The 27,791-nt window shown below is 39.0% G+C and overlaps 1 protein-coding gene across 1 annotated transcript in view; it reads right to left on the reverse strand.

Annotated features, from left to right (window-relative positions):
• The window catches only part of ADCYAP1R1 (ADCYAP receptor type I), a 113,847-nt gene that overhangs the window by 2,365 nt on the left and 83,691 nt on the right, over positions 1-27,791 (reverse strand). Inside the window, exons 11-14 of the mRNA XM_041488035.1 lie at positions 23,276-23,345; positions 20,601-20,692; positions 1,158-1,287; positions 525-566 (exon numbers count right to left, since the gene is read on the reverse strand). Of these exons, the coding sequence (XP_041343969.1) occupies positions 525-566; positions 1,158-1,287; positions 20,601-20,692; positions 23,276-23,345 (334 nt within the window). The remainder of the gene's footprint in view (positions 1-524; positions 567-1,157; positions 1,288-20,600; positions 20,693-23,275; positions 23,346-27,791) is intronic.

The raw sequence follows: 27,791 nt of genomic DNA on the forward strand, positions 1-27,791 counted from the left end.
CCAGCCTGGCCTTGGACACTTCCAGGGATCCAGGGGCAGCCACAGCTTCACGTGTGCCAGGCCCTCACCATCTTCTGATGAATCTCATATTGAAAGCACCATCACCAATTTGGCTGATGGCTCCAAACTGGGTGGGGGACAGAGATGTGTCAGACCTCTTGGAGAGAGCTGCACAGGCTGGGAGAGTGGGCTGGCAAGGACAGGGCAAAATTCAACAAAATCAGAGCAAAATTCTGTACCTGGGATGACATGTCAAAAGAGACCTGTCCATATCCTACCTGTCAGGAAGCCTTAATCTGAGCCAACATCTCTGGTAAGGCCAATGTTTTGGTTTGATAAAGATATCATAAATACTTTTTCTTCTTCTTTATTTTTTTTTTTTCTGAGAATTGTGAGATTCAGACTAAAGTATCAGGGATTATGGTAGATAATGAGTTAGAATGGACAGTTAGAACAGCAGTTACTCCCACAAGAAAATGGGATGTGGATGACAGGTGAAGGACATTTAATATTAAAAATCTTACCTCCCCATTCAAGAAGCAGTAGAGAACAGCAACAACAAAACCCTAGGGAAATGGGAGAGGAAAAAAAAGAAAGTAATTCAAATCCTGAAGGAATGACAGAAAATTGTGGAATTCACATTCTCTGAACAGAGAGAGAGATAATTCTCTCTCCCAGAGTTTTTTCTGGAGAAGCACAGAGAGAAGAAGAGAAAACAATTCTTATCTCTACTTGCTGCTCCTGTTGTTTTTGCACATGTGGAATGTGTTAGGAAGATTATTTACCTGAAGGGATTTGTCATTTGGATTCTGCTGAGGATTGTTTTGTTTCCTTAACCAATCACTTGAAGCTGAGCCTGACTGTCTGAAGGCAGCCACAGGTTTTTCTTTAGTATCTTTTAGTATCTCTTTAGTATAGTTATAATATAGTATTAAGGTAATATAGACTATAGTATAGTTTTAATAAAGCATTCAATAGAAAATAGGTGGAGTTAAAAAAAAAAAACGAAACAAGAAGCAAACAAACAAACCCAAAATCCTGGTATGCAAAACATACCCATAAATGAGCAGAGACACACTCTGAGAGCTGTGCATGCAAAGTAGTTATAAAGAACAGGGGTTTGGTTCTAAGGAAAGCTGAATTCAGTGTATAATCACCTGGAAGGATCCCAGTCCCAATTCAAACACCAGCCTCTCCCTCTTACTGACATTCTCAGGAGAAAAGGCAAACACCGTGTAGTGAATTCCAAACAAAGGGATCAGCAGCAGGGTGGAGCGAGCCAGTCTCCTGTCACAACAGAGGGAAAGAACTTTAATGCAGCCTTGCAACTAGCAACCTGCACTTTAATTAAAGAAGAAAGCACAGAAAATATTTTGCTGACAGACTTTTGGGAAATACGTACACGGCGTAATTATACAAACAAATATGCAACATTCCTAATTGTTCCCAAAGACTCTTTGCACACACACTGCAGTTTGCTCCCCCTTCTTCACACTGCTACAGTAATGGCACATTAATTATGCTTAATGCTCGCTGCTGCTATTTTTATTTGCATTATTATAAGCAGGAATTTTCTCCTACCATGCCAAAAAATGAGGGGAATTTTGCTAAGGGATTCAGACTGCTACTATGGTACAATTATAAACCTCTCACCCAATTGCTTAATCCCAGTGGAGTGTTTGAAATCACTTCTTTTTGTTGATTTCTCTGTGTGTGTGTGTGTGTGTGAATATGTTTCTGCACAGAAAAAAAAAAAAAATCCAAAACAACCACACAAATAAAGCTAAAAAACCAACAGCCATACAAGTAAAAGTTAACCCCCCTGCATGTTCCTGTACTCACAACTGTTCCTGTAGGTTTGATTTTGGCCTTAATTTATACTGTTGGAAACCTAAGTGCAATTCCACTGTTTAACTATTTCACTGCTTCAGTATAAAGAGACTTTAAAGGGAAATTAAGCTCAGCTGATATAAACCAAAGGGTTGGAAATGAATGCTTTACATGTGAACACATTACTGGTGAAATTGACCCAAAGCAGGGGCCAGCAAAGACTTGTGCATGTTTTGGTGAGCGTCACTGTCTGATTGAGCAGCAAAAGAAAGAGCAAAGAGAAAGCAAATGTTCTGAAAATAAGGCAAGTGCTTTATTACAAACAAAGTGACCTAAAAAACCTCCAAGATATTTTCAGAGGGGAAGAATATAATTGATTATGTTCAGGTAAGTGAAGAAGGCAGATGGAGGACAAAGGAAGGCAAAAAACTGCCAAGATTTTTCAAAGAGCTGCATATTTGTTCAAACTCAGTGTCCCTCTGCTTTTATCTACTTGGTTCATTGCAGACAGGTTTGAATTTCTAATTCATGCTCAGTGATAACCCAAACTGATCTGTTTGTTTTAGAAGATTTAATTAATACACTTTCAAGAATTTTGTGAGCACAATTATCTTCAGTAGTGATCTGGGAATGGGACATGAGTGCAGTGCTGGTGTCTCTCAGTCAGACTTTGGGCTCCAATGGGGATAAATTTATCCCAGCTCTTGCCTGGAGACTGCACTGGACACACCTGAGCCAGAAATCTGATGGACACCAAACCTCACACCACCAAGCAGAGAACACACTTCTTGTGGGTGATAAAATTAGACATTGGCCAAAATCTTTTGAAAAGAGAGGAACAACCTCAGAGCAGGGTGATGAAGAGCATTCAGTGTCTAGCTTTGATGATATCTAAAAAAGTAATCTATACAGGAGTGAGCCAGTGTAGAAGAGCTTTTGGAGTCCTTTCTAGTCCTTTTTCTCTATGGACATACAATCAGGTTAATAAAAAGGAACAGAAACTTTGAGGAAGAGATTAAAGAATAATGTTGTCTCTGTAAAAAAAGGGATGTAAAGAATAGAAGTGTCATAAAGTTTTCTCTATGGACATACAATCAGGTTAATAAAAAGGAACAGAAACTTTGAGGAAGAGATTAAAGAATGATGTTGTCTCTGTAAAAAAGGGATGTAAAGAATATAAGTGTCATAAAGTAGTAATGGAATTAAAAAAAAAAAACAAGCTAAAGGTAATAAACTGGACAAAAAAAATAATCTCTCCATATCTTCTATCATTTATATTCAGACTTAATGACAACAACAACAAAAGGACAAATGTTGTTTTGATCTAAAAGTCAGAACAGAATTGTCTATTAATATGTTCTGTCTCGCTGCACTCTTGGGAGATTAATTCAGGGGAATATGCAGAGGAAGTCTTTTTTATTGTCAGTTTTCTGGCATTAATCACATAATTAGTTTGTAGGATGTGGAAATATAATGCCATCATCAACTTATTTGAGGTGTTGTCTTCAATATTGTCATAAAAGCGAGGAAGAAAATGCATTAAATAACATAAAGATCAATAAAGAGGAAAAGAAGATCTTAATGATAAGAAAAACCTTGAGAGACATTAATGCTTATAAATGGTGATGATAAATTGTTTTTTTTTTTTCATGAACACTGGGAAGAGAGAAGACTTAAAGCAGGTCCTGTGAGATGTGTCAGTTTATGTGCAACAGGGAATGAAAATCTTAAAGGATACAGTGGAATTCTCAGGTGTGTGACAGCCAAAGATATTAATCCTCTTTTCTTCCCCACTCTTTCAGACAGGCAAGAAACTTGGAGGGGGTGGATCTAGAAGTTCTGAGGACAATAATTGTTCAGTTGTTGGGAAGATAATGTTCTCCAAAAGGTCTAGCAAAAGCCTTGCTCATATTCCCCCAGGGAGAGTCAAGTCTTAAGGTTACTTTAAAAAAAACCCCAAAAGCAATTTGAATATCAATTTGTGTTGAGGCTGACACTCTGTTTTCCAGCTGTTATCTTCCTTAAAATCCCTTCAAACACAAGACTTTCTCCAGTAGCATGGCTATGAATGTGAAATTTCCATTAAGTGTTAGTACAAACAAATAATGGTGTCTCTGTTCTCCCTCACTCCTCTATGGAATAATGAAATTAGAATTTTATGCTAAAAGAAACCCTAAATATGAATGTTGTCTAATTTGACCAGTATTTGAAAGAATTGTGCTTTTATATTTCCATTGCACGTCCACATTTATTAAGGAGACTGCTGAAGTTTCAACCTCTGAACCTTTTTGAGAGAAAAAAAATCAAAAAAGAAGCAAAAATCTTGAAACCATAGACTTTGAAGGAAAATTAGATTATTTGTTTGCCATTTAGTCCTGCCTCTCTACAGTAAGGGAATTGCCCAATTCAAAAGCTGTCCTAAATGAAATACTTTGATCAAATATGAACTTTTGCAATGAAGACATCAAGGTGTGTAGTCTTGAAAAGCAACATTTACCTCACCGAAGTTTGGACACTATGTAGTGTAGATATTGATAATGAAATTATTTTTAAAATGTCTCTAAAGCCAATGCAGAGAAAAATACACTTTTATAACATAATTCTTGTGCACTACAGATGTCTTTTTAACAAAAGGTGACTCCTGTTGTAAATCCTGTGGGTATTGAGTACATCTATTTATGTATATATTGATTAACTTAATGCTGTGATATATCTGCAATGAAGGCATCTATTTTTAGTTAAATTAAATGCAGACTTAAATTCCCTTTATTGTCAATGAAGAGCAAGAACCACTGACACAAAAGGACAAATCTTCTGCCCTTAAGGAAATTCTTATCACATCCTAAATCTATCCATTGACCTCAGAGGGAACCTGGACTGAGTTTGTCACACAAATTTCAGCTCTGTAGATTTGTGAGGTTTAGATTAGAGGAACCCAATTTCTCTGGCCAATGGTTCATTCATCATCTCCGTGATAAATCTGTGCAAAAAAGAATGGTGACAATATTTCAAACTGAAGGATAAAGAGCAAACCATGAATGCACAGGATGTCATTATAATGAAAAGTTCAACACAGCTCATGTTTAATAAACTGAAGGATCTATTTTATCACAAAATGCTGAACATATTAAAGTGACTTTCAGGAACCTCAGTAATCTCCTTGACAGATCTTTTCCAAAATTTAATTAGGTCTGCAGCATCACTTCCAAAACACCTGAGGTAACACCTGAATAATTCCAGATTTTTAATTTTCCCATGCATAAACCACATATTCAGACCTAGGACTTGAAAAACAGGGAAGATTACCAAGACTTTCATACTTCAACAGACACAAAAAACATAGGTTAAAATACCTCCTGTTTAGGCTGAACTCTTCTTGCCCTTGACTAGGTAGAGAATTTCACCTTAGAGAGTTATCAGTCTCCCATCTTTCAGAAATGCTGCATTTAATGTAAAACTTAGTTCTCTGCAAAGACCCAACATGACATCTGTGCTGCATCAGGATGTTCATTAGGCACTGAACTTTATATTTCAAACTGTCTCCTCCTAAACCTAAATCCTAGTTTTACCTAACTGTTCTTAGTCTTCAGCTGCTCTCTGTGTAGAAGATGGAGCTGCTCCTTTTTGTCTTCTCTATTTCTATCTGCTTTTGCACAGTTCCAGTCTGTTGACTGAATATTTTTCAGCATCTTCATTGTTCTATTTCTTAAATACCTCAAAGATATATGAAATCTCACAGAAAATTCACTTTAATTTATTTTTCTTAACTAAAAAAACATAACCAAATATGCAATTAAGTTACAAACCAATCTTTCTTCCTTAATGGTGTTGAAGATAACTACTAATATTCTTTAGCAAAATCCTGGAGTTTTGGGTCTGTGTGTCAGGACACCTCAGAGAATGTTGATACACAATTATAGAACTGCTGTGAAATTCAGGAGACAGATCACCTGGAAACATATTACAGATGTCTGAAATTGCACCTCTTCTAAACAAAATGAGAGGATGACCTTGGAGCTCTTTTCCAACCTTAATGATTCCATGAATCTGTGAAAACCTGTGGGCTTCTTGTGCAAGGAGCAAGGGGTCAGATGGACTATAGGATAGTGATTAATTCACACAGCTCTTGGCTGAATGGCTTTTATTCACTCTTCTGGATGCCTCACTCTGTATTTGACAATATTTGACAATATTGGACTGAACTTGATGATCTTGCAGGTCTTTTCCAGCTCAGTGATTCTATGATTCTGTAACTTCTGATGGACACAATTCATTTTGATATGAGGTCAGCTTTAGCCTTTCCTCACCCCTGGGTGTTTATTAAGTTAACTTCACTCAGTTCAATGGACAAAAGATGTTTTATATCCACGGAGTGTCTGATTGACTTAACCTCACACAGTTTTTCTAGGAAACTTTCAGGAGAAACATTTTCTCTCAGTATGAAGGCACAATTGCTGTACAATAAAGAGCAGCTATTAATTCTGTACAGACACTACCCAAAACCATCAATTGCATCAGCCATAATTACAAGAAAAAAAAGAAAAAAATTAAAACAACCTTAAAATCCTCGATCGTGGCGCATTGGCAAAAGCACAGAACAAGAACAAAGAAAAAATTCTACATGCAACAAGAACTAAATGAATGCTTTGCTCTCTGCTTTCCCCTCTGCTCTCATCCACTCATTTAACTGCAACATGCGTCATACACACACAGTAATGTCACAGGAGTGCGTACACTTACAGGGTAATGGTTGATAGTTCTGACATCTTGCAAGAGTGCTGGTTAGCCCTCTTAGGCTTACAGTAGCATTTCTGAACGCAGCTGCTAAATATGACAAGATTAGCATTTTTTTCAGCATATCGTGAACAGGCCAAGGTAGGTCACTTTCAACACATTTCATGAGACACGTCACAAAGATGGAAAGCAGACACGACAGGATGGACTCACAGCACAAACCAGCTGCTTGACTGAAGCAGAAATTAAAAGATTAAATAAAAATTAAAGTGCACTGGCTGTTGCTGGCCGTTTTGATGTGCTGATTCACGGACAAACCAAAACTCAAACACCCTGAGGGCAGGGGGGCAGCGCTAAGGCATCCAAAATACACAGGACCTGCAAGGTTTTGTACAAGGGGTCACAGAACAATAGATTAAATGAGAGTTGACTGCATGCTCATGGAGAACAATCAGAGAGTAACATAAACTCGTAGGATGGGGATCAATCTAAGGTGAATTGGATCAGGTGTTCCATTGTAGTGTGGATCCCTTGTTTTTTAACAAAGAGTTCTAGTAAGGACACCAAAGCTGTTTTTCCATCTTCCTCAGTGATGGGGAGGGAGCTCAGTATGGAATCTGGCTGGTAGTTTTGGAGGTACCACTTATTTTTTGTCACACACACTAAGACAGTGTGCTCATCAAAGCAGCAGGCTCACACACCGTGGAGCAGAGGACCTTGATCCCTGCACGCTGGATTCTAGGAACAGAGAACAAAATAGTTCCTTTCCAACCAGCCAGGAGAGGCTCATTTAAATCAATCATTCACAAGGGTAATCTCAAACATGGAGGCATTTGGAGGGATCCTATAAGAGATTTTATATCTGGGCTGAAAAATATGAAAATTGAAAACAGTGATTTCTTGTCCTCTTTCAAGGGGAGAGTTTTTGTTTTGTTTTCAACACGTGGTTGTTTTGGTGGGAGTCACCTCAGAAGAGGCTGGATGTTTACAGAATAGATGTGTAAGCAAAATGGACATCCTTAGGACACTGAGAATCATCAGAATAAACGGTTGAGAGAGAAATGCCCATTTATTAATGCCCATTTATTTATTTAAAACAGGTGCATATGACCTGTTTTAGATGTCCACTGTAGGACGAGATGAACACCAAACACCACTGAGTACCCTGACTAAATCTCCATTAATGTAAAGGACAATAAAGGATAAATCTCCATTAATATAAAGATAATAAAGTTGATTTTTAAAGCAATTGCCTTCAAGGCAAACATTTAAGTTTGTTCAAACAAACCCAACTCTGTTTCTGTTACACAGTCAAAGATCTGTGTTCACAACTCATGGAATTTATAATCTGAACAGTAAACCAGTTGAATTGAAAACATACATTTCCCCCTACTTTTAACTCCTTTAAGTCAATCCCCATTTCTGGAGTTATGTTTTGCTTCCTTTGGGATAATTAAAGCCTGATAATTGTCTTGTTATTAAATATTACAGTATAAGAGATGGAAAGAACACAGTCTTGTGGCATGGACACATCCAGCAAATTGGTACAGTAACCATGTTTCAATCATAAAATGAATTTCATTTTTTGGTTGTTGCTGAGGAAGTAAACTTGAAAATGACTGCTTCTTTTACACTAGAATTTCTGTGCTAAATTTTCATACCACCTGCTTTTCACAGAACTGAGTTGGGGATTAATTGCCCACTTAGACTGATCAAAAATGAGCAAGGAGGTTTAAGGGATAGTTCCATTTTATTGTGACTGAGCCTTTCAGAAGTGACTATGGATTTTGAGTGCCACTCCTTTTTTTGATCACTTGACCTGAAACACATTTCTCAGACCAATTTTTACCACAAGAGGGCTGCTCAGCCCGTGTTGAAAAGAAGCACTTATGAGGGATATTAAAGTTCAGAACCTGAAAAGGAAACAACTAAAAATCAATAATCACTTTGAAAAGTCTTAGCCATGGGCTGTTGTAGAGGTTTGTGGTCTTCAATGATATACTTAATGTTGCCATGGCAACCTAGAAATAAATTCCCATCCATGTTTCCTTTACTGCTTATGTCCTGTTTCATTTGACAGGGATTGATTTTTTTATAGGTTTTCCTGGTGAAGAGATCTAATGTGACAGCACGTGGTATTTACTAGAATTATTGAAAAAAACAGACTTGATTTTGAAAATATTATCTATGGATTAACTGCTGCTCCACACCTAGTGAGGGGACATTGACACATGGGTTTGTGATGGAAAACAATGCTAGAACTTCTTAGGAAAACCTTAATATTTTTGTGCTGTTAGCACTTATTTTCTGCCATTTCTAATTTTGGTAGAGTCACCTCTCTGATTTTAGATGGTGTAAAGTGTCCCAGATCTTTAGAGTACAGAATTTATAGATATTTTTTCCTTTCTCCCTCCCCTTTTATTTTGCAAACTTTATTTATTATCCAAGTAGAGACGTTGGTGGAAGGAAAGGGAGAAAGAGAGAAGAGACAGAGGAGGCAGGAACCAGAAAAAAAAATATAAAGGAGGAAAAAAAATAGACAAATATAAGAAAATGAATTAAAATGAGAGCATGGCTACGAAGACACTGCACGAATCAGGGCAGGATCCTCAGACCTCTGTAGGCACACAGAGGACGGAGTCGGTCACATCTAACTCTACGTGCCAAAGACAGATTCCAAACTGAACTATCACCTTGAGCTCACTCAGGGAAAGAGCAGGGACTTCCAGGCTGAGCTGGCCTGTGTGACAGAGACATCTAAGGCACAGGGGATGCTCTGTCTGACGGAGGTGCCCTGGTGTCCCCGAGTGGCCACAGACGACGACTGGACTGCTCAGATCGAGCACGAGACTTTAGACAGCTAAAGGCAAACAAGCTGAGTCTCACCGCAAGTGTCCTGGGCAGGGACTGCAGCTGCATCTGGGAGGAAGAGGGAGGGTGCTAGGGTGGAAGGGGAAAGAAAAAGTTAAACACTCCCGGGGTGAAATGAGCCATGGATGATGTGGCTGAAGGCCACCGAACACCGGGACGTCTCGATGCAAATGAGAGAGAACACAAATCTGAGGCAAAAGGAGTTGTAATTCCATTCTAGATGTCTCAGAGGTGCTTAAGAGGAGGGGAACGAGCATGCTGATCCAGGTTTTGCTGCATTATCCAAGTACATCCATCATGAAAATGGTCAGGGTCCTGGATTTAGGTCACTACCAACACGTGGGGAATGATGAGGTTTGTGCCTTGTCTCTGAATGTGCTGAAGGGGAATCCTTTGGGAAACTCAGTCAAGGTAGAACTTGATTCATGCAAATTAAAACTGCTCCTCGTGGAAAATCTTTTGTGCACCCTGCTCAAGAAATTCTATGTAACCCCACCATGAGTAGGATTGGCAGCTGTGTAGTAGCAGGAGAAGGAATGCAGAAACAAACCAATGAAATAAAGCATTGAAAATACAGTAGAAAGTTAACCAAAGTGGAAGCAGAGGGATTGTATGGGAGAGAGAGGAGAAAGCTGAAAAGTAGATCTGTCTAATATATTATTTATATCACACACCCTCCTCCCCTCAGCTGATACTTCTCTAGGCTGGCAGAAATCTCCTCCTTGCTGCTCAGGAGCTGAGGATTCCCTGAAGCTGCACTTGTTTGCCTTCAAAACACCAACTCCATTTACAAACCCCACGCCCTTACAGATCAGATGGCAAAGTTTGGAAAGCAGAACTTATTCTGTGAACAACAAACAGATTCTACAGTTCCATCCCACTGCAGTGGCTGCAGCTCTGACCCACTGTGTGCAGGCAGAGCCATTCACCCTCTCATCCTGACACAGACTAAGCCCAGGTGCTCTTCAGCAAAGTTGTCTTTTAGTTGTTATCTCCCCTAATTTTTTTTAGCTGCATGCCTTTTTCCTTGTCACCCCATGCCAGCTTGGCAGTCACTGGTGAGAAACCGGCCATAAAGTGAGATTTACCTGACCTATTTTAAAATTGTTGTTTAAAGTGAAATAAGGAGTGAAAAAAAGTTGTTTAAAGTGAAAATCCTGTACTAAAGGATTTTCTTCTCTGGACTGGGTAGGTCTCTACTGACTGTAGAAGGAGCCCAGCAGGACTGATTTATTAAACCAGGTAGATGCCCTGCTGTCTTGCTAAAAATACAACAAATATTGTGCTCTTCATGAAAGAAAACCAAACCAAACCAAACCAAACCAAATTTAAAAAAAAAAAAAAGGAAACTGTTTCTCTAGCCTTTAATGGAAAACAGATCCCAAATTCTTAGTCTTTGTTATCTCCCCTAATTTTTTTTAGCTGCGTGCCTTTTTCCTTGTCACCCCATGCCAGCTTGGCAGTCACTGGTGAGAAACCGGCCATAAAGTGAGATTTACCTGACCTATTTTAAAATTGTTGTTTAAAGTGAAATAAGGAGTGAAAAAAAGTTGTTTAAAGTGAAAATCCTGTACTAAAGGATTTTCTTCTCTGGACTGGGTAGGTCTCTACTGACTGTAGAAGGAGCCCAGCAGGACTGATTTATTAAACCAGGTAGATGCCCTGCTGTCTTGCTAAAAATACAACAAATATTGTGCTCTTCATGAAAGAAAACCAAACCAAACCAAACCAAACCAAATTTAAAAAAAAAAAAAAAGGAAACTGTGTCTCTAGCCTTTAATGGAAAACAAATCCCAAATTCTTAGTCTTGTTACCTAGAGTTCTACTTTTCCTTGCTAATGGCACCAAAATAAGGAGCTGAAGCTGAATGACTGCTTGCAGATTAATGCTGTGGTTAAAAACAAATGTTTAACAAACATGAATTTGGACTGGAACTTTTTGTCCAGTAGATCTGATCCTTGAGTAGATCTGAGGCTTGAAGGTGAAACAGAATGGTCAAAGAGAGCAAAAAATTCTGTCTACAGTGCTGATTCTTGCCTTTTCTAACTTCTACAGAGTGGACATAAAACAAAGGAGAACACCATTGCTATACTTGGAGTTAAATACTGACGAGATTAAGCCTAATATTTGCCTGTGCTAGAGAATAAAGCTGGTAGCAGAGGGCAGAATTCTTCCAACAAAAACAACTGTAGCTTCAAGGTTCTGTGTCCTGATTCTTGCCCTGTATTAATTCTGGAGCTCCTGTTTTCCCAAGCTGGGTTATTGTCTCTGAGTGCAGGGCACAGATCCAAGTCGTGCACTGTGGAATAATTCTGCTGGAGGTGCAGTAACATCACTGAGGTGCAGCAGACAATAGGAGGTTCAATGAGAAAAATGTACCATGCCAAATGAGATTCTTACATAAATTAACATTTTGAATACTTTACTGTTATGAATATCCAAACCTAGGCATAAATACCTGACAATGAGATTTAGCTCACTGTCCTTGGAAGAAAGCAAACGAGCAAAGCCCACTGAGAGTTTATTGTCCCAGGCTGACACAAGAAGTGGATTTTCAAGCATTACAGACAGGTTTTGGTTCCTGCCAGCTGGCAGAGCTCAGCATCACTATAACTACACTGGGTTTATATAATTTGCAGCCCTGAAGCTTCAGTTACGCTGTTTTGACTCACCTGCCTTACATGTTCTACAATATCCCTGCAGATTCATGGTACAACCCATCTCTACAACACTCCTTCGTGAAAAAAGAGAGCACAACCTTTGTTAAAAAAGCCTGGGCTTGCAGACACTTAATCAGCTGAACAACTCCAGTGTTTCCATTGGAAATACAAAGAGGAATTACAGCTTGGAAGTCCCACAATAATGATACAGATGGGACTAAGACTGTGATATGAACCTTACACATGGCTTTGGATTGGTCCTGTCTTGGGGTAGTTTGCATTTGTTTCAACAACCTTCATTGAGGCCTCATTCTGTATTAAGCATCTGTAGCCTGGTGGCCTTTGAGGCTGTTCTTTTACTGTCCAAGGCAGGCAGAGTTTGTTCTTACAAAACTGATTGCCTGCTTTGGACCACACAGCTCCTTGGACACACACTGTTACTCACACGATCCTCGCAAGAAATTTGTCTTTCCAGATCAAAAACCTTCTGCACTGGGACAGCACCATCTTCCTTGTCCCTTCCCTACCTCAGGCTGTGTACTTGCCTGAAGTACGTCCTAAAAATTCTCCAGATGTAAAACTAACCCCACTGGATGTGAAACAATGCCAGCTGCGGAAGTGAGACACAATAAATCAATGGCAAGGAGAAACAGAGACACTGAGGGGAAAGTAAATTCCTGTTGTCCTCATATGACAGAGGCAAAAGTGTGAATGGTGGGAAAAACTAAGTGGAAGACCATGGGTGCTGATGGGCATCAAGCCTTGGTATAAACTGAAAACAGGCTCAGGATCAGAGATGTCAGAATTTTTCCCCATTTCCTGAAGTCTCACATTAACTGCTGCGTGACCAGTTGCTTCAGCTCCACCTTCACCTTTACATTAAGTAACTGATTCAAAGAATCAGAGGTGCAAACTGATTTGGGGATGAAGAAAAATTCAGATCTATCCCTTTCAGTCCAGCAGTGCACTCAAACCAGCAACCTTACACATGAGCAATGCATGAGGAAAAGAACAAAGAGCCAGAATGGTCTACTTTGGATATTCCCAAGTTAATGCTCAATTTGAAACTCCTGAATTTTTTTCTGATTCTCCAAACCCATTATATTTCCCAGGATCTAAGCAAGCTGCTCTGATAAAAGATCCTGCACCCAAACCTGTGGCTAATTCAAAAAGTCGAGTGGCCTTGGGCACTGGACGTTCCCTATCCTGCTGATCTCCATGACAACTGAAGCATATCAATACACATCAAAATTAGGTTTTTCACTCTGACCAAGTGCAGTGACTTCAGAAGCACATTTGAGATCCGTTCTGCATTTTCTTCCTGAAAGCTACCTTATTTTTGCTAACCAGGAAGCTCCAGTGTGTTGCAAAATTGACAAGGTTACAGCAAATTTAGTGAAGTGCAGCCACTCTCCTTTTACAATATGAAGCTTTATATTGTGCACGTTGCTAAAGTATTTGTGGCCTTTTAAGCAGCAAGGCTGGAACAATTTTAGATATTTAAAGTGTTTCAGACAGCACATGCGTGGGCAAAATCCTATATTTACAAAGGCACCCTACAGACACAAGCACTTATGAATAAATCCCTCTGGTTGAGCCTCTGGGTGTTCTGAGTTCTGTTCCATACCAGTTATGGCAATCAAACCATGATGGCTTTGGTGCTGTCTTTATATCTGAAATTTCCAGATGCATGCCGCTAACATTTCAATGGGAACTCATAAAACACTCTTTAGCCTTTTTTTTTTTGGTGCCTCAAACTCTGTAAAAACAGGGCTGTTAGGGCTAATCCAACCCTTGACAGAACTGTTGGGAGTCCAGCAAGCTTTGCTGTATTAAAAAAAAAAAAAAATCATTTCTATAAAGAGAATTGCAGTGTTGGATAAAACCTGGCTTTATTCTCTCCCTCACTAACCTGCATACCTCCTTGATCTTTCAAGAGAGGGAGCATCTTTTAGTGGCTCCTCTTCTAATGCAAAATTGTTCTTTTTCAGTTCATGGCTTGCTCTTGTGACAGATGGAGGAGAAAAGTCTGTGGTTTGCTTTTTTAGGATGCAGATTGTGGACAAGGAACTTTGCTCTTTAAGGCTGCCACAGATCATGGAGCCAAGGAGAAATTTTAACCCAGGCAGATTTCAAAATCTCATGAGTTCATCAACAACAAAAATCACCATTGTATCCTTTTCTCTGTCTGTATATCCATTTAAACCATAAAATTTCCCATTAAAATGCCTTACAGCCACAGAAAGAGTGTTTAAAGACAAAGTCAGCCTATTTTTCAATACCACTGCAAGAGGAAAAAAGACAGGAGTCAGCCTCCACCACACAGACACCACCTGTGCAGGCCAAGGCAAAACCCTAAAATCTGCCTTCTAAAGATTTCCAAATAATAGAAGCAGAACCCTTTTTCATGAACAAGAAATAAGACTTGTTATCCATGATTTCAAAATCAGATCCTGCCAAAGCTCTGGTCAGGTGCTTGTATATGACTGGAAAAGGAATGGAATTTCCTTTGAAAATATTGATTTGCTCTTCTGGAATATTCCTCTGGCTGGGGCCCCATGAAATAACAAAACCTCTTTCAAGGTACAAATAGTTTTAGGTCTAATCTCATAATTTATGTAAGAATGTAAAGGATGCACTGGATGAAATGTAGTGTTTAGGTTGGGAAAGTAGATTTGACAACAAAAAATTCACCTTCCTGTTCTTGCCACAGGCACCTGAGGGATTTTGATGCATTTTACCCCCAGTTGTTCAGTAGCATTAACAGCTCCCAGGGACATTATAAACACATTAAATTCCCTGTGCTGTTTGATTTTCCAGCAATTGAAACCACAGATAGGCAATCAAAGCAGAACAGGGCTTTTGATTATTTTATCTGAAAATAAATAAATCCCTGTTAATTACACTCCTGCTAATTATGGTACATAGCCTGCATGATCTTACATTCCTAATGAGTACACTCAGGTTTTTTTCCAATCCCTACCTGAAAAGACTGGTACAAATGAACATCCCCATCCTTCCCACCCAAAACTTCCAAAGTAAAAAAACAACACCACAAAAAAAAAAAAAAAAATCAAACCAGCACCCAAAGTAATAATTTGCCTTGGGCAATGCACATGAAAAGTATAGTAGTGCATGAGCTCGTTTTTCTAGAACTTTAAATAAAGAAATCAAGAATTAGTGTTGATCAAAGCAGCAAGTATCTACTCCCCTGGCATTCCTCCGAAATGAGCACTAGGTCCTTGCTGATCATGCACTGACATCAATGACCATCATCTGTGTTTCCCAGTGTGTTTTCCTGTGGTGGGAAAGGATCAACCCAAGGACAAAAGTTCCTTTTGTTGCTGGGTCCTTGGGTGCCCCAGCACCCAGCTGGCAGTACCTGGGGGTCAGAAACTGCAGTGCCCTCCTAGAGAACACACTGTCCATCCAACACCTGCCTTTTGCTAGTCAAAAAGTCACCCTTTTGGCACCAAGACCCTGTCAATAATTACCAACGCTGGCACTCTGAGCATTTGCAGCAAGACAAAGCGGTAGCAGAATGAATCACTGCGTGTCCAGTGACTTTGGAGGTGAATTTTAGAGGAGTGTTGTTTACCAAAACATCTGGGTTACAACATTGCTTTTGCTGCCCTAAACCCTCTAGGTTGCACCATAGGTAAAATCATACCTACCTATGATATATGCCATGATTCTCCTTTCTTTCCAGCAAGATGCTGATTGGAGGAATGACATAGACCTGAATTAGCTAGATATATATGTGGGGTTTGTTTTCTTTTCATTGAGCTTTCAACATGTGATACAAAATTTATGAAGAATCTGTCAAAGCAAAAGCAGAAACAAGCTTCCCCCTCCCAAATTATACCAGTTGTGATAAACTGGAAATCATAATAAAATAAAAAGATTTTTTTTTTCAGTTATATGTGCTTGATACTTGAAAATGAATGAAAAAACCAAGACTTGATGGAAATGTGTGGGTCTTTTTAATCGTAAGGGTTATTCCAGCATGCATCTATGTCATGCACCTACTAAATATAATAGTGGTGTTTCTTGGTAGTGATGCTGATGATTTTCTCTCTAGAGTGAATATTTCAGCAATGCAACAATGCTTGTGAAAATAACAGTGTGAATTTAAGCTTTGTGTAGGCATTTCTGTAGAAATGTGGTTGTTTTTTTCTTGGGGGGTGATGTACACTCTCTACAACAGCTTGACCAAAACCAGAATGTGTGAAAACAGATTCTGACATACCAGGTTACACACTATTGGCTGGATTTTTCACGGTAAAAACAGTGAAGTCTTGCCAGATCAGTTTATTATCCATTTCCTAAAATTCCAGGGAAGAAACTGATAGATGATAAATCCATGCAAATAATGTGGGCCTGATGGTCTGCTCTGGGTGCTGAAGCAGCCATTGTAGGGTTGTGAATATGTGTTTGCAGTCCCCAGGACTGTGAGATCCCATTTAATTCATGGACTCCTGATGTGGTGCTCCTTGGCTCTCAGCATATGGGGTAACTATCCCTGAATAATCTGCTACTTCTGATGCCTCAGGTTTTAGCTTTTCTATTTTCAGATTCTGTGCTGCTTTAGTGTGTGGGTCTGAGCTTCACATCAGGGCATGGTGAGCTCTGTGCACAGAGCAGGGAGACAAAACAATTCCTGCTCCAGCTGGGCACCAAGGACAAATGATCCAAATCTCAGCCCAAGAGCACAAACCCCGTGGGCTGGAGAGAGAAAAACAAGCAGGATGGGAGTGCAGGGGCTGAGCTGGAATTGGACACTGAACTGCAATGTGCACATGGGAAAACTTATTTACTGTGAGGGAGGTGAGGCCCTGGCACAGGTTCCCAGAGAAGCTGTAGCTGCTCCAGCCCTGGAAATGTTCAAAACCAGGTTGAACAGGGCTTGGGGCACCCTGGGATAGGTGAAGGTGTCCCTGGCCATGACATGAACAGGGCTTGGGGCACCCTGGGATAGGGGAAGGTGTCCCTGGCCATGACAGGGGTGGCACTGGATGATTTGAAGGCCCCTTCCAACCCAAATCATTTTATCTCTGTAATGATGGGACATTTCTGCTGTTTATTTCACCAGCTGGGATGAGAAACCTGCCTGAACTTCGTTAATAGCTGTCTTAATTACTCTAAGAATACGATCAATAGCTCTTAATGCTTCCCCACCTCCTGGGGATCTCAGCACTTGTCCCTCAGATAAAAATCTATTCCATTTGCATTACTGATCTTGCTTCAGTTCAATGCTTAATTTGGCAGAATTATTCAGGACTGACACAAGATTAACTGTAACCAGACAGGTTTCAAGAAAAAAAAATCTTACATCTTTGGCACTCCTCACACTAAAAAGTAACTCATGGTTATGATGACTATTGGGAGAAAGTGTGAAAGTTGCTTAGAAAAATAGCCCAAAATAACAATAGAATTAAAATGATCATTAAAGGGCTGTCATCAATGTCTTTTTTAAATTCCTACTTCAGCTGCTTAGACTTTTTGATGAATCTGTATTTTAGAGATCCCCAATATTTTCATCAGTAAAGAGGAGTTTCTCTCAGAAACATCAGCAAAAGAAAGATGGAGTGATTGCTCTCCCAGAACCTGATGGGATTTTGGGGTGTCAGCATCATGCAGGCAGCTCCGAGGGGAACTAAAGGCATGAGGAGAGGCTGGGGAGGCATGAGACTGGTGATGGATGACTGCACATACAAGTGGATAAAATGGAATTTTATAACCACCGAAGCACTTGGCCACTCCAGGAAAATTGTGAGGAATTAACAATGTGTTTCCAAGTTTTTGTCAGCCTAAAGGCAAAGGCTGTTGCACACAATGGTCAGGTTGTTTAGAGAGAAAGTCTAGATTTTTTTTGTGGAAGTAAAGCCCTGGTAATGTGTGCCAAGTGACAGAAATGATTGTTTGATTTATTTTAAGGTAAATCTTATATTCTCCAGTGGCTACACTGCATTAATTAAGCCTCAGTTCCCCTGCAGTGCTCTCTTCTGCCATGGTCCTGTCACAGCTCCCAGCCAACTTCTCCAGTGGGAGATTTTAATAATGAATGCACAGTGGTAGCAATGAATGATTAATCTTTGAATTTCAGCCCATCCCCAGGGCTTTAAAAATCAAATACAGGCTTAAGTGCTTTGCAGAACCATCACCACCATGTCTACGAAGTAGAACCAGAGGTAGACTTTTCTAACAAAAACAGTCATTAAAAGGACATTAACCTAAACATGTACCAAATATGTAAAAAAAGAAATCCTGCTAAAAGTCAGTAGCCAAGTTTTTGGGGTCTTTCATTTTCTTTTTTGGATGATGGGAGTACCAGCTGTCTGGTTATTCCAAAAAATGGAAGAATGGTATTAGAATAAATCCCAATCCCTGCTGCAGATCCATGAGGTATTACCTTCAGAAACAGGCTGAAAATCCTTCCTCAACCTCACTGTTCCTCACCTACTAAAGGGAAAGTGCTTAAAGATGTTCCGGAATGAAGATCTAGATGAGGATTTTGGTCTGATGGAATGATGCTACAATAGGTTGAAACAGCAAAATAGAACATGGAAAAATGCTTAATATGAGCCACAGTCTAAATGTGAGATATTTCAATATGGTGACAGAACCAGATTATGATCTATCATCTTCCTTCCTTGCAAACTCTCTTTTTACAGGGTATGTGTGCACAAATATTGACTCTGTCTGGTGTATATCTGCACAGAATTATCAATTCCATTCCTTTTCATCGTCCCTGTGTGAACTTTTCTGCTGTCCAATCTGTTTGGATAAACAACACTCCACTCCATAACACACACATCAATGCGAGATAGGTTTATACACACCCGCTTATAAAAGTTGCAAAAAAACATGAGGAAAAAAATAATGGCAGCGAATGGAACAGAAAATATGATGTTTTTTTCTCTCTTGGTTTTGGTGGCTAACTATACACATAGGAAAAACACCAGCAAAACCCAGTCACCATATTGATCCAAGATGACAAGGGATGTTTGATAATCCAGTTAAATCTCTGGAGTCCGTGGCATGCTTTGCTTCACCCGTGAGATGTGCAGCAGACACCAAACATGCACTTCAAAATTCAGACTCAGAACGAGCTCTGCACATCTCAGGTGTTAATTAAAGTTTAGGACTCAGGGATGACTTCCTAGCAGAACATCCAAGCCTTCATGCAAGCCCTAGGCAGACCATGCACAAGTTAACCTAGTCACGAAGTCACATCCTCAGTTTTACTTCTGAGGTAAATCCTACCACAGAATCAATTTAAAACATTATTTTTGGCTGTGGAAACATAGTTTAGAGCAAGATGAAAGGGGCAGCGCTTTCAGTACGTGGATGTCTGGCTACAGACATTAAAATTCATGTAGAAAATATTATTATTTAATGCAAATCTAAACTAGATAACAGGGGGAAAAATAGAAAAATAGGCAGCTGGAGGACATATTTTTCCCTGAAAATTGTCATTTAAATGGATGACATCATTATATTATGATTGTGGTTACTTAGGGTAAAACTAATCACTGGATAATTGTATTTGCTACCAAATAAGCATCTCCTACTTTACCCTAACATCTTTTCGTTTTATTTAAGGTTTTCATAGCTTGTCTATTTTTATCAGGAATTTAGTACTAAATTAAACAGTCCTACCTACATCTATGTGTGCAAGAAAACACTCAAGGTCACAAAAAAATCCCAAAACCCAATGTGTGTGGTGTTTAGGCCAACACCAGAGGTGCTGCCCCATATCCTCATTATTCCAGAGGATTATATAATTTTTGTATGGAGAATGACTGCATGCACTCAAAATCATGATGACAACCACCTCAATTGGCCAACCTCTGCCCTCTTATGAAGTGGAAACTCATAAAAAAGATTCCAGCTTAAAAAAAAACCCATATAAATCACAAAGCTGCAAACATCTAGAGGAAAATTTTAGGATTCGTGTTTTTAGGATTTTAAAACCATTTTAAGGGGGTGTGTGTGAAATGTTTAGCTTAAGTGGAATGCATTTAAGTTTAGAAGAAACACGGACATAAGCATGTCTAGGGGATCTGCCTACACTATAATTCTGCCTGAAGTTAATTAAACCTTTTCACCAAATCTCATTGATTTCAGTGAACTTTGAACCATTTCCTAGAACTTAAGAAGCACAGCCAACCGTCCCATGAGGATAACAATTTTTATACCAACATGTAAATTTTCAGATAACTGACATGTAAAAACATTAGATTTGGCTTGGGTTTGTTTTTTTATCTTGTATTTATGCTTATTTAATAGGCCCTTTAAAGAAATGTGAAAGCTGGCATTAAAATGCACTTTCACAGCTGATAGTTTGAAAAATTAAAGTAAATTCAACTAAAATAATTTAATAGACCTTGCAACTCTTTTCAAAAGTCAGCCTAGTTCAACTGAGGTTTCTTTTTTAGTTTGTGGGTTTTTCCTATGTGTATATCAGTAATTTAAATTGATTACTGCTTTATTTGTACTTACAAGTAAATGCTGGATTCATTGCCCCCGATGTCAGGTGACTGGAGTTTCTGCACAAGTATCACAATTATGCCAATAAAAAGCACAAAGTTTATCTGGGGGAAAGAAGAAAAAGGGAAAAATGGTGACAATGACATATTTTTACAAAGTATGAAAATGAGACATTTCCAGTGACTTGCTGATTACATTCCCTTTTTCTTCTCCAAACCACAGTCTAAAAGTTTTATAGGGTCAGGAGCCATGGGGAAAGTTCACAAGGGTCTTATCCCCTTTGCTGCAGCTAAAATGAGGCAGAATTTCTGCAGTTTCAAGATAAGAGAAGAGAAACATAAATGGAAAAGTTTCAACATTTTTCATTATCAACCTGCACAGAGCAAAAAGAAAGATCCCTGCACAAAAAAAAAAAAAAATCATAAAATAAAAACCTTGAGAGTAAAAGCATTTTTAACTCCCATTCTCTGACCAACAGACTTCTCAGTTTAACAGTTTCCATCACTTAAAAAAACCTGGAGAATGATAAAATTAGTTTGTTCAGGAACTGAACATGAGCATCAGCATCAGTCTCATAATCTGAAGGTTGTGAGTTGGATCCTCACATGGGGCACCATTATAATGTTGGGTTTTGTTTCGTTTTTGATTTTTTGGTTTTTCTGTTTGTTTTTTTTGTTGTTGTTTTTGTTTTTGGGGTTTTTTGTTTGTTTGTTTGCAGTTTTTGTTTGTTTGTTTGTTTTTGTTTGTTTGTTTTTGTTTTATTTTGTTTTGGTTTGGTTTTTTTTGGTTGAGATTGGGATTGAAGGCACCTGAAGGTACTTGACTCAAATGTTTATTTTTTTCTTCTTTATGTTATAGCCCCACAGCTAGGGAGTTCTGTAGTATTCTACTAACAAGGTATAAAACAGCTAATTATTTTTTGTTATAAGTTTTTTTTAAGGTTAAACTATCTAATTAAGAAATTACATTTAAATTGTTTTCACTTTTAACTTAATAACTAATCACTCACAGTCCGCAATGTAGACTTTTCTGTTTAATTTTAAAAGACTACTCAAACTTCTGAAGAAGAAGGTGAAGAAGAAGGACTAGTCTCTGTTTTAAAACTTCTATCTTGTTCTTTATATATTACTATATTCTAAAACCCCAAACTCTAAATTTTCCACCTTGTGATACTATACACTTCTAATTAAAACTACACACTTGTAATCCTAGTGTTATCAATCAATTTTGGAAGCTTTTTCTATGGTTTCAGGTCAAATGCAGGGATTTCTTGGGAGTTAGAGTCTGTCAGTACAGAAAGTCTAAAATTCTCAGCATCTAGAACTCTCTTCCAGTAGTTTCTGTCTGATCTGAGGACTCCAAAGGGATGGAGAAGCCCAGTTGTCCCTTGCTGGTTGTTTGGGTCTTTAATGCCTTTAACAGAAACCAGATTTAACTGATTCCCCAAGCAGAACATGTTCCTTCATAGACTGTGCCTGCAAAACATAGAAATTCACACATGGACAAAAGCCTTGGATCATTGAACCCTCTCTGTTTTGGTGCTGAAATTGGCTGAATTTCCTTTCATTCATCTGGCAGTTGCTGGACTTTACAGAGCTGTCCAAAGATTTCAAAGGACAAACACCAAACCTGATAAAACTTCCTGTTTATTGGTTACCTGTGATCTGGATGTCTGAATTCCCACAAAACCCCCTGCAAACCTGCTTAATTCTGTCTGTGGAGTGTGGAGAGCAACTCAGAATGCCCAGAACAAAACATTGACAGATTTTCAGCTGCCACTGACCATACTGGCCAGGGACTCATTTTATTTTCCTAAATGCAGGAGTCAACAGCTTTTTAAAAAATTCTTGTATTCTTTTGAGCACCAGAATATCTCCCTCTCTTCAGATATTCAAATCCATCTGTATACAATCCTGACTTCTATGTCCTAGGGAATCCTGTCTAAACAGGGAGGTTGGACTAAATGACTTCCAGTGATCCTTTCCAATTTTAGCTATTCTGTGAAGCCCAAACAGGGCACTTTAGAACCTCTCAGTCCTCCATGTGCAGGTATCTGACAAAATTTGAGCCAAATCCAAGAGTTTCATCAGTTAAAGAGAGCTCAGACAACTTGCTGACAATATGCACTATGATCAAATACTATTCTAAATCTAATATTGCATAAATAAATGTAGGTGTGAAGTTAATCCCATTCAGTAGGCAGAGTGCATTTTCCTTCACTGATGAGGAAAAAATTTACTATTTTACTATTTAAATTTACTAAATTTACTAAATTTAAATTACTAAATTTACTATTTAAAATTTACTATTGTTTTAGGTGCCCTGGATTGTCCCACTTGGCCTTCAGCTGCCACCCCAATCAGCCCAGAATTTCCATACATCCTATGACATGTCTGCCAGCCCCAGACAAATGTTCCACATGCTCTGGGGTCTTAATTATGGCATTTGTGTCTGTGTTTAAGCAACTAAATAACTCCCTTGCTTGCAGGCAGTGCTCCATCATTTAATTTGTATTAAACCTTCTTAATAATGAAATTCCTTGGCTTTGTGAGCAGCAAACGATGGAAATTTAGGGAATTTGCCCACCAGTCCAGCACAGGGGCGCAGCACAGTTTGTAAAACATTTGAAGATGTTTAAATTTGTCCTCAGGAGAGCTGAGGAAGTGTCTCCTCCAGGTTCTACTCACCATGATTGACCCAACCACGGGACCCTTGATCACCCACCACAAGGCAGTGTTGTCATTCATGTCCCAGCAGCTGCAGCCGTTGAGGAAAGAATGGGATGGGGAAAGAGAAGGAAAGAAAACAAGACACAACAATGAAATTAATGAAATTACAACTTTTTTTTTAAGGGGGCAGAATGTGGGAGATTGGTTTCTCAGCTAAATTATTTTATCTAAGTTCAAAGTGATAGGTCTCTACTTTATCTTATTGCAGCTTTCTTTTACAGAATTTCCACAAACATTTGGAAGTAAAATTACTATTTTTGTGACAGTTTCAATCTTATTCCTATTAAACAGCTTAGATATTTTGGAAAACCCCTTTAAGTATGTTTCCGTATCTATAATCCAACTGTAAAGTTGTCCCTTTAAAAATAAAAAGAAAAAAAGAGATAAAAAAAAGACAAGTCAATGGATGGGGTTTTTTTTGACGGTTATTCCAAAGTTATTCCAAACTGGTTATTCCAGTTATTGATGGTTATTCCAAAGTGGTTATTCCAGTTTGATGTTTCACTTGCTTTTCCAGGGTTAACAGATATGAATGTTGGTTTCTGGCCCTGATACAAGGATTTTTACACATTTCCAGTACACCAGGATCCTGGCTGTATTCACATATTGGAATGATTTTCCAGTCCCTGGGTTGCAAGTCCTATCCAGGATTCATCTGAGAAGGATCAAATACTGGACAACAGTTGGGGTCAGCTCCTTTGTTAAGCTGTTGCTAGTAAATGACATAAACAAAATGACATTTCTACCCCAGAATTGAAAATCTTCCTCTGAAATCACCAAAGGATTCTGCAGATGGTTATTTCACCCAGATGCACATGGACATTCAAATATATGGCTTACATTCATGGAGAGTTTTAATGGTAACATACATTTTTAGAGCTAGAAAACCAACAATAATGAAAATAATCTTATTTTTCAGGCCCTGCTACACTATTATAATGACTACTATTTATTATTGAGAAATGTCTTCATGACTTATTTTAAGTCATCAAGAATTTGTCAATGAAAAATTGTCTTTCATTTGCCTCCACTTTCTTCCCCTGATTTTCTCCCTAGAAAATATAAAACCATGGAAATCTGTCTAAATTGTACTTGCAGTTCTGAGAAGGAGTTTTTTCTTTCCCACTGGGAAATGAGCCAAAGTCCCAGCAGAGGCTGTCATGGTGCATTTGTCAAATGCCAAAAAACAATTGGGAAGAACATACAGGAATAAAACACTGCTGGTCTCATGAGAGCTTACTACAACTTCAGTGTCATTTAAATGGTTGTGTGGCAGCATCTGGGGGAAAAGGGAAAATCTTTAAACAAAACTATATACATGTGTAAAAGTGAGGAGGCAGAGCTAAAATCCCATCATCAAAGTGTGTGTGAGAGAAATCCCAAAAGGCTGAGTGATGCCTGGTTTAGAAATTTCATTTAAACTTATATTTGCAGTTGACCAATATTAATTCCTTTCATTCTTTGTTACTCTTTTCATTCTTTCTCATTCTTTTCATTCTTTCATTCTTTTCAGTTGAACAACATTTACTCCTTTCAGATGGACAATATTTCACTGGATTCCCATAAAACCAACATTAAGGATTTGTATGGTACAGCTGGCGAGAAGTGAGAAAATTTGCACAAAATTATGTAATTTTGCTTCTCTTTGCACAGCATGGAAACCTGAAATCACTCAAAATCTAAGGGGCTGATGACTGAGATTTTCAAGTGCAAATTCATATTTCGTAGTTATCTCACTTTGGATGCCCAACTTAAAATATTTGAAAGAGGATAAATGCTCAGAGGGATCTCCTCACCCACAGTGTGGAAATCAGGCTTGTTGTCAGTGATCAACAATGGTATGGACCTAAAATCACCAATTATCTTTTAAATTCTTTTTATGCATTTAGAATTAGGTGCTGTCTACTGAAAATTACCAATTACTTACAGAGCTCAGCCTCTTTATAATGGACATTAAATCTGCCCTGAAAATCTTTAGTGAATTGACCAATACTGGAATAATCTGGGCAAATTATTAATTATTAATTTAGCTGTAAAAGTAGACATTGAGGAATGGCAGTTTGTCTGTGTAGGAATGAGGAATTACAGGGATAGGAATCCACCTCTAATTCCAGTTCTCTAGACTGTAGAGACCAACAGCCCAGTTAATTATCCCAGAATCTGGCTGGGACAAAGAGACACTTGGAGGTTGTTTTGGGTTTCTTTTTCCCACACTGAGGCACTTTTAATATGCACTCTGGGGTGATACATCACCCCCTAAAAATTCCTTTTCTTAGATCTCTCTGCTTTTTTCTTCTCCTCTTCTTAGACCTTTTATTCTACTTAAACCACTCCCCTGTTTTTCCAGGAGCTCAATTCCCAACTTCCACCTTGTAGATGTCAACAATGAATCAGATCAAGCTCACAGAGATTTTTTTCAAGGGTTTTCAAGGGTGTGCAGTCCCTGTGACACCTACAGGATTAGTGTGGGGGAAGGAACCACCATCTTCTCCTCAGATAAAAAAAGTGGGAATACATGACAGAACATTTGGAATTTTCTGCACTATGTAAACAAGCTCCCCTAATTTCTGTCAAATGCTTCCCTACAATGAAGGATGAAAAGAAATTATTCTTTTCCAGGATGGATGAAGGGAATGGAGCCAGGGGGCTGGGGAAGGGATGTGATTTCCATCTGCAGAGGCCAGAAGCTGAACTCTGGGGCAGATCTGGAATAACTCCACTTAAATCAGGAGCAGAGCTCTGGATCAACAGACAGCTGCATTTATCTCCTGAATCCTGTCACTTACAGTGATGGAAGTCAGGAGCTGAAGTCGAGGGAGCTCTGCCAGTTTTATAAGGAACAAGCAGGAGGGGTCTCAGGCTCCGAGCCTGTATTTCAGTCCCTGCCTTTGCCACTGTGGTTTTCCAGTTCAGTAATTTCCACAATGTTTTTGGGCTCACGCTGGCTTCTCCCCCACTCCCAGAACAATGCTGGCTGATTTTTAAAAAGTAACCACTGAGACTCTCAGCTAGAACCTGTCTAAATGTCTTGCATGCTAAATAGCTTCTCTAAATAATAGGAATGTTTTTGGTTGCTTTGGTTTTTTGTTTCTTTTTCTTCTTTTTCCCTCCGCGAGACATTCTCCCTACCTGAAAAATGCAAGGGCTGTTTGGACTTGTAAGAGAAATTAGTGCTTTCAGGACCAGTGCTGTAATCCTAATAATGACACAACAGGGGTTTCTGGCTTGTTTTTCATGGAAATAAATGATTTAATTTGTCTTAATGTCAAATTAGAACATTGGGTCACAGCACTGGCATCCCCAGTGGAGGAAAGGCTTTATTTGCTTTCCAGAGAGATTCTGAAAGAACAAGGAGGAAGAAAACCTGATAGACCAATGAGTTTTGTGGAAATTTTTCATCAAGGTATTTCCAGTATTAGGCAAAACTGAAGCATAAGCCTCAACGACTTGGAAATGGGATTTTGGTACTAAGTGCCTTTCCCTCAGTTCTGTTTTCAAAGAACCACTGGCTGATTTTTGAAATTTTTCTCAGTCTACCTCATTTTTTCTAACATTTCACCAGGTTCAAGCACAGCTCTCATGAAAAAGCATTGCCAGGTTTGTCTTTTCAGGGTGTAAATACACATCCATTCCTACCTGCCACGCCTGCTGCTCTATGGGAGCAGATACTGACTACCAAAATATGCAGATCCAGCTGTGGGAGCAGCTTTTCCTTCTGCTCCTTTAGAACGGGATATTTGCAGCTTTTTTTTTCTCTACCAAATGAGACAATTTGGAAAGGACCTACCCTTTTGAATTCTTTATGAAATATCTTTCTTCCACACAGATGATAGAATGCGCATTTCTGTTTCATCTCTATTTATCTCCCCTGCAAAATTCATGGAAAACCCTCCTCAGTGGGAAGCTAAACTCCTAATTGCCCTGGCAAACCGAAGCTCAACAATGTCTTGTGCAGATTTCCTTCATTGTACTGGATTTATGTCCAATAATTTCTACAGCTGAGCTCATCACCTTCATCTTCCTACACAATCAGTGGGAAAGAAGCAAAGGATTACATGGGATTCCACTTGCAAGATGAGACAAACCATATCCTGGACTCCAGTAATTTAATGGAAAAGGGAATGGGGTCAGCTGCAGTTTTACAGGTTTGATGCCTGAATCTTTCAGGAATTCCCCACTGCAGTGGTGGCACAGACATCAAACTGTAACTCTGTGAACAGAAAAGTACTTGAGCTCTGGACCTAAATTATGTTAGCACACAAATGGATGTTAGAAATGAAAGGATAAAACAGAGCAACAGGAAATGGCCTCAAATTGTGCCACAGGAGGTTCAGGCTGGACATCAGGAAGAATTTTTTCACTAAAAGGGTTTTTGAACTTGGGATGGGGCTGCCCAGGGAGGTTTGGAGTCCCCCTATGTCTTAGGTTGGAAATAGGGATATTATATCCCCATCTGTCAGAGCTGGGGCAGCTC

Source organism: Pyrgilauda ruficollis, unplaced genomic scaffold (assembly GCF_017590135.1).
Source record: "Pyrgilauda ruficollis isolate IOZ18807 unplaced genomic scaffold, ASM1759013v1 scaffold12, whole genome shotgun sequence".
In the NCBI taxonomy this organism is placed as follows: domain Eukaryota; kingdom Metazoa; phylum Chordata; class Aves; order Passeriformes; family Passeridae; genus Pyrgilauda; species Pyrgilauda ruficollis.